At 53.3% G+C, this 7,312-nt stretch overlaps 1 protein-coding gene across 1 annotated transcript; it reads left to right on the forward strand.

Moving 5' to 3' along the window:
- Positions 1-324: 324 nt before the first annotated feature.
- Positions 325-4,627, forward strand: LOC136530629 (receptor protein kinase TMK1-like). Its single transcript, XM_066523352.1, has 2 exons — positions 325-2,914; positions 3,789-4,627. Exons 1-2 carry the CDS (start codon positions 553-555, stop codon positions 4,316-4,318), a joined length of 2,892 nt encoding a protein of 963 aa, XP_066379449.1. The 5' UTR covers positions 325-552; the 3' UTR covers positions 4,319-4,627.
- Positions 4,628-7,312: the final 2,685 nt, after the last annotated feature.

Raw genomic sequence — 7,312 nt, forward strand, 5'->3', positions numbered from 1 at the left:
GAATTCTGGAACTCTGGCCACACCAACACCTCCCTTCCCCCGCTTTTGCCGCAGTCCATGGCCCAACTGCCGCGCGTGAATACCCGTGACGCTGGCCTCTGGGCCCCCGGACAGGGGCCGTCCAGCTCTGCTCCAGCGCGGAGACAGGCGAGATGAGACAGGCGCAAATCGCCCCGCCTTTTGGTGCAGGGATCGCGGCGCTTTACAGCCACCGTCGCGTGGTCCCCACGCGTCGGCGGGCGTGAGCTGGCGTCGTCTTCCCCGCCGCCCCGGCTCTTCTCGTGCCCTCGCCGCTGCGCGAGACCGGGTTCAAACCGGCGCGACCGGGAGGGGGTAGTCCCGTCATTATCACGCCTTGGCGGCTGCAGCCCTAGCCTAGCACACACTGCGGGAGGGGCCCACGCATGTGCCACCGGCCCTCTTCCCCTGCCCATGTGCCCTGTACTACCCCTCTCTCTCTTCTTCACTTAAATCTCACCTCCCAAAACATACTCCAGTTTCTCTCTCTTCTCATCTTATCTCTCCCCCAACTCTCTGTCACTCTCTGACGCAATGCCGTTTCCCACCGCCTCCACCGCGCGGCGGCGGCGGCGGTACGAGGGCGCCGCCGGTCCGTGGCGCGGGCTCGTGGTCCTGGCTCTGATGGCGCTCGCGGCCGGCGCGGCGGCGGAGACGTCGCCGTCGGACGTGGCGGCGATGCGGGCGGTGGCGAAGGCGCTTGGCGCGGACAAGACGCTGGGATGGGACGTCGCCGGCGATCCCTGCTCTCCGAAGCGGTGGGACGGGGTGTCCTGCGACTCGTTGGGCCGTGTCACCGCGATCCAGGTCGGGAAGCGCGGCCTCACGGGGACCCTGCCCCCGGAGGTGGGCGACCTCACCGAGCTCACTCGCCTCGAGGTTTTCGAGAACAAGCTCTCCGGCCCGCTGCCCTCGCTCCCGGGGCTCTCCTCGCTTCAGATTTTACTTGCCCACAACAACAGCTTCACCTCCATCCCCGCTGACTTCTTCAAAGGCCTCACCGGGCTCACCGCCGTCTCCATCGACTACAACCCGTTCACGTCGTGGACGCTCCCCGCCTCCCTCGCCGACTGCGCCTCCCTCGCCAACTTCTCCGCCAACGGCGCCAACGTCTCTGGCACGCTCCCGGACTTCTTGGGTGCGATGCCGGTGCTCCAGCGGCTGTCGCTGGCCTTAAACCAGCTGTCAGGACCCGTACCGGCGTCGCTGGCCCGCGCGCAGCTGGTGCAGCTTTGGCTCAATGGCGGGCATCTCAATGGGTCGATTAGCTTTGTCAGCAACATGACCTCTCTGGAGCAACTGTGGCTGAATCTTAACGAATTCACTGGGCCCTTGCCGGACTTCGCGAGGTTTGATAATCTATGGGATTTGCAACTTCGCGACAACAAGCTCACAGGACCGGTGCCTGAGAGTCTTTTCAAGTTGAAGGCCCTGAAGAAGGTGACCCTGACGAATAATTTGCTGCAGGGGCCGATGCCTCAGATTCCTGATCAGCTTGTTGCAGGGACAGACATGGAAGCAGATTCAGAGCAGTTCTGTGTGCAGGAAGCCCGGAAGCCATGCGATCCCCGTGTGAGCCTGCTGCTCGAGGTTGCTGCTGGGTTCATGTACCCGGCCTCACTTGCTGAGGATTGGAGGGGGAATGATCCGTGTAGGTTTCCGGGTGTTAGTTGCATCCAAGGTAACATTACTGGGCTGACTTTTACCAACAAGGGTCTCAGTGGAAGTATCTCACCGGCCATCGGGAAGATTAGCTCACTTATGGTGCTAAATCTTGCTAACAATAACATCACTGGTACTGTGCCTGAGGAAGTTGCCGCGTTGCCTTTGCTGACAGATGTCGATTTGTCAAACAACAATCTCTATGGGAAACTTCCTACCTTTGCTTCCAAGAGTGCAGTGGTGAAAACTGCTGGTAACCCTAACATAGGCAAGGATGCTCCTGCACCAGCGGCAGGATCAGGCGGTAGCAACCACAGTCCATCGGGGGGAGGCAGCAGCGGAAGCAGTGGTAACAATGGGGGCTCCTCTTCGTCTTCTGTTGGAGTCATTGCAGGCTCAGTGGCTGGTACAGTTGTTGGACTAGGCCTTGTTGCTGCATTAGGTTTCTATTGTTACAAGAGAAAGCAGAAGCCTTTCGGAAGGGTGCAGAGTCCACATGCCATGGTTATCCATCCATGGCACTCAGGTTCAGATGACATGGTTAAAATCACAGTTGCAGGGGGAAATGCTAATGGTGGTGCTCGCACAAGCGAGACATATAGCCAAGCGAGCAGTGGTCCACGGGACATCCATGTTGTTGAAAGTGGAAATATGGTCATTTCAATCCAAGTTCTCCGCAGTGTGACCAACAACTTCAGCGAGGAGAACATCCTTGGTCGAGGAGGGTTTGGCACTGTTTACAAGGGTGAGCTTCATGACGGCACAAAAATTGCTGTAAAGCGGATGGAGGCTGGTGTGATGGGTAACAAGGGGCTAAATGAGTTTAAATCAGAGATTGCTGTTTTGACCAAGGTCCGTCACCGGAACCTTGTCTCACTGCTGGGCTACTGCCTTGATGGCAATGAGAGGATTCTTGTGTATGAATACATGCCACAGGGAACACTGAGCCAACACCTGTTTGAGTGGTCAGAGAACAATTTGCAGCCATTGGAATGGAAAAAGCGACTTAGCATTGCACTTGATGTTGCAAGGGGTGTCGAGTACCTTCACAGCCTTGCCCAGCAGACCTTTATCCACAGAGACTTGAAGCCATCAAACATACTTCTTGGCGATGACATGAAGGCCAAGGTGGCAGACTTTGGATTGGTTAGGCTTGCACCAGCTGATGGGAAGTGTGTCTCTGTAGAGACGAGACTTGCTGGCACTTTTGGGTACCTTGCACCAGAGTATGCAGGTGATCATCCTATATTTCTTCTTTCCAAGTATATTGATTTTTTTTTTGTTCAGTTGAATTGACAAGCACATTACATCTAACCTACAGCTACCTGTAGTAATATCATTTAATGGTTAAACATTAATAGCTTCCTCCGAAATGACTATTCATTTCAATGACCAAGCAGTCAAGCATACATTTGAGCTATGGCATATACTGATATACATAATAGTATCATGAATACTTGCATATTACCATCTTTCCTCTAAAATGACTTTTTAGTTGTGAATAATGTATTATATGGTAAAAATCAGCTAACTTACTACTGTAATTTTTCTTCCCTGGTGCATGTGCACACCCTTATTATACTCTGGCATCGCCCCTGGTTGTGGCTTGTGACTTGCTTCTCGTACCTTCCATGAGAGATACTTTAGGTGCTCACTAAGAAATTTGTTTTCCAAATGTGATACCTGAAAAGATCTTTTAAATTTTGGTTGACCTTGCGATCAACTAGAATAAGTTTATTTGCGGAGTAAGCGCCATTTAAAATTGTAAATGTTCTTTCACCCCAAGCATTACTATCTATGGGTGGATTACCTATATTCAACATAAACTTAACGTTTGCGTGCTGGACCATTCCCTTGTACCATTAAGACATTTTCAATAGCCCAAGACCATCAATGGAGCTTTAATTGTACCTTTCACTTGTAACTATTGTTTTGCCCTTCATCTTCCTGTTAGGAAACAAGGTAACCTAAATTGTTAGCTATATCATCTTTCCTGCGTTGTACTAATTGATAATTTCAGCCATGCTCCTTTTTGAAAAGCGTGTTGATGAATTTAAATATGCCACTCACAACATCTGTCTAACAGAAATGAACATTTTTATGTGCAGTTACTGGACGTGTGACAACAAAAGCTGATGTCTTCAGCTTTGGTGTAATCTTGATGGAACTGATTACAGGACGCAGGGCACTTGATGAGACTCAGCCTGAAGACAGCATGCATTTAGTTACATGGTTTTGGAGAATGCAGCTCAACAAGGAAACATTCCGCAAAGCAATCGACCCTGTTATTGACCTTGATGAGGAGGCATATGCTAGTGTTTGTACTGTTTCAGAGCTTGCTGGTCACTGCTGCGCTAGGGAAGCACACCAGAGGCCTGACATGGGCCATGCTGTTAATGTTCTTTCTACCCTTTCGGAAGTTTGGAAACCAACCGACCCAGACTCTGATGACAGCTACGGTATCGACCTGAACATGACCCTGCCTCAGGCTCTGAAGAGATGGCAGGCATTTGAGGATAGCAGCCACTTTGACGGTGCAACCTCTTCATTTGTTGCAAGTTTGGATAACACTCAGACGAGCATCCCTACGAGGCCTCCTGGATTCGCGGAGTCGTTCACCTCTGCTGACGGAAGATAGACAGTTAGCTGCTACTGCTAGGGTGTGCAAATCCTTATGCTTCCGTTGAAATAGAAGGTTCAAGCGATCCTTGTGTTCATTCTTTGTCTCTTCACCCCCAATCTTTCTCTGTCTCTTTATTCGGCTCTGTACTGCTGTGTAGCTGCTCTTTGATCATGTATGCTGTGATATTGTCTCAGAATTGCCTGGAAGTTCGAAAAATTTGCTAACTGGCGATGTCATTTGCTAAGATTAAAGTAGAAGAATGCTAGGGTTGTTGGTTTGTATTGGATATTGACAATTTGCAAAAGAAGGTAATCCTGTATTCGTCGAAAAGTATGACCCTGGCCTGAAGTATTTCCATGTTCTTCTGAAGCAACGCCTCAGCTATGATCATTTCACTGGTACTTACTGTTATCAGTTATACCCTTTTTTTTCCCTCTGGGATGGCCATAAAGGTTCATGAGTCCATGACACTACCTGTAATAGTTCAATTATACGTCATGATCTGGTGTCTTATCTTTCCATGATCGTCGTTCAGAAAGATACCATTTCATGTGAGTCTAACCAGGTCAAGTATAGAGCTAACATGTTTTGGCTTTTGGTTACCTGGACATTGAAATGGCCAGGTGAGCGTCAAATCTCCAGAGCACAAGCTTCAGGTAATCAGCAGTGTTCATGTGAGGCCCCAAGTCCTATTGTGCTGCTGCACCTAATTCATGTGAGGCAGTTCAACTAAACTGGAGTTCTCATCACTAAACAACGCACCAGCTTCAGCTGTGCTCCGAAGCTTTTGTTTGCTCCAGACCGTGGATCCTGCAAAACAAAACCAGGGCGCTAACTGAACTCCCCACGCTAACAACCTGTCCACCGGTAGGAACCCGGGACAGACAGCGATGCACTGCTGATTTGCTGGAGCAGCGTCCGCTGCCCGCCTACTTGCCTGAAACGAAGGCAAAGACAACGGGGAGGAAAACGATGGGGCCTATGTGTATCAGCCTGTTCGGTTGACTGATTCGTATCGTTGCTAGTTGGTGAAGAAGTACTGCTGGCTGGTTTATGTGAGAGAAAAATACTGTTCTGACTAGAAATTTATGATTGTTTACGACAAGCCACAGTCAAACGAACAGGCTGTATATCTGGTGACAACGAGGCTGGAATCTGCGATCCAGTTGTCTGATCGTGACTCCAGTGCATGGCCCTGTTCCATTGGATTGGATTTATTTGTTTGTGAACGCACTCTTGCCGCCTGATATTCTTCTACTCGTATTTTTGGCGATGGCGCGGTCCATCCAGCCCTGTGCGCGGGCGTGTGGGGTGTGCGGTGTACTGTTGCGGCGCCTGGCGTACTGGCGTTTGGACTTTGTACAAACTACAGAGCCTTATCTTCAGGGGTAGCTTCCAAATTGTGTCCGTCTCAAACCCAGGGTGGTAATGCGCTGCTGCTGCAGCAACACTCCTAATTTTCGTTTCAAGAAGATGCACACGATACACGTCACTGGGTCTGGGTGGTATATTTCTGGACCTCCTTGACCAATTGGTGGCGCTCTGCAGCGCAAATCTGTGATCTCGACTATTCCATCTGGTTTGTCTGTGACCGGACGCGGACTCGCTGATCCGACACCGGCGTCTGTCGCGTGAGCCAGATTCGGTAGGCTGGCCTCGACCGTTCTGGGCGGGGACCATGCAATGCAAGCGCTGCCTGCCTGCGCTGGCGATGCAGGAAGAGTCGTTTCCCCGGTGGACCGGTCGTTAGATTTCCGTATTTTGTGTGTGCGCGCGCGAGCGCATTGGTGCTCGTAGGATTGCAACGACACGACACGACACGACGTTTTCGTTCTTGAACAAATGGCACAGCATTTCCGAGGGGAACCTAAGGGCGTCCTCAATGAGCAGGGCAAATCGCCAGCTTGCGTGGCGTGACGTAGAAATAAAGAAAAGCCAAAAAAGACCAGCCATGGAGGTGGGTCATGGGGCCGAGTGCTACAGTGGCCGGGTGTTACCGGGGTGTTTGCGAGCCTAGCTAGATGAACTCACTAGCGACGAGATTTCCTGCGCTCTCTCTCCTCCACATAGGCCTCCTAGCTCTGATTCCCTTGTTGGGGACGCCCGAAAGACGCGTATCGGGTTCTCTAAAACCTCCGTGGCCGGCTAACGGTGCGGCTGATCTTGCCAGCGCGATGAGATCGCGACAGCTCCAGCCGCGGCCGGTGCCATGGCCGGCCGGAGCAGGCGCTGCCGCTCGCCCGCTGGCCGCTGCTCGGGATGGAATCGCATCTGAGATCCGACGGCGAGAAACTGGCAGGAATACAGCCCGTCGTCAGGTGACTGGGCAGGGCACAGCTGCACAGGTCTGGGCGCGGTTGGGCGCGAAACCGCGAGGGCCCGACCGTGCGACCGACCGGCGGAGTTTGCGCTGTAGACTCGCGCGTGCGCAGCGCCCGCGGTGGCCCGTGACCGCCAGCCAGGGACGTCGTGTGGACCGCACCGCGCGGACCCTTCCCTTTCCAGGCTCGCCGAAACCGAACGAAAAGATGGAGCCAGGCGAACCAAGCCACCCAGGCCGGGGCCCGGCGGCCGGCGTCGGGCGTCGGCTTTGCCTTCGCGTCCCCGTTTTGCTCTCCGGCACAACAGTTAACAGTTGCGTTCTTGCGGCACCGTCGTGCGCGCTCGGCGCTCCCTGGCCCCTACGACTTGGCAATGGTTGGCGCCCCCCAGTCTCTCGTGGTGTGAGTCCTCGGGCAGGTGGCGTCGCGTCTGTCGCCCGAAAGGGCTGGCTGGCGCGAACTGCTTACGCTTTAGCGCGTTGAGCCGGTGACCGGTGACCGCTCGCGCTGCCCTGGCCCGCGACCCTGCCGTGTCGCGCTGTGCATGGCGTGGCGTGACCGTTGCGTCTGCCAGTCCGCGTCCGCGTCAAGCACGCAGGTGGGCTCTAGGTTGATCCGATACATCATCGTCGACTGGATCAGGTCGAATGTCCCACGGCCTGTTCGTTTGGCGGTGGCTTGTCGTAAA

This window comes from Miscanthus floridulus, unplaced genomic scaffold (genome assembly GCF_019320115.1).
Source record: "Miscanthus floridulus cultivar M001 unplaced genomic scaffold, ASM1932011v1 fs_166_2_3, whole genome shotgun sequence".
Classification (NCBI taxonomy): domain Eukaryota; kingdom Viridiplantae; phylum Streptophyta; class Magnoliopsida; order Poales; family Poaceae; genus Miscanthus; species Miscanthus floridulus.

What these genes read in the sequence shown, in the direction of transcription:
- LOC136530629 (XM_066523352.1), top strand. Translation starts at nt 553, where the DNA reads ATGCCGTTTCCCACCGCCTCCACCGCGCGGCGGCGGCGGCGGTACGAG. An exon ending in CCTTGCACCAGAGTATGCAG is followed by an intron (nt 2,915 to 3,788) that starts GTGATCATCCTA and finishes TTTTATGTGCAG; the next exon opens with TTACTGGACGTGTGACAACA.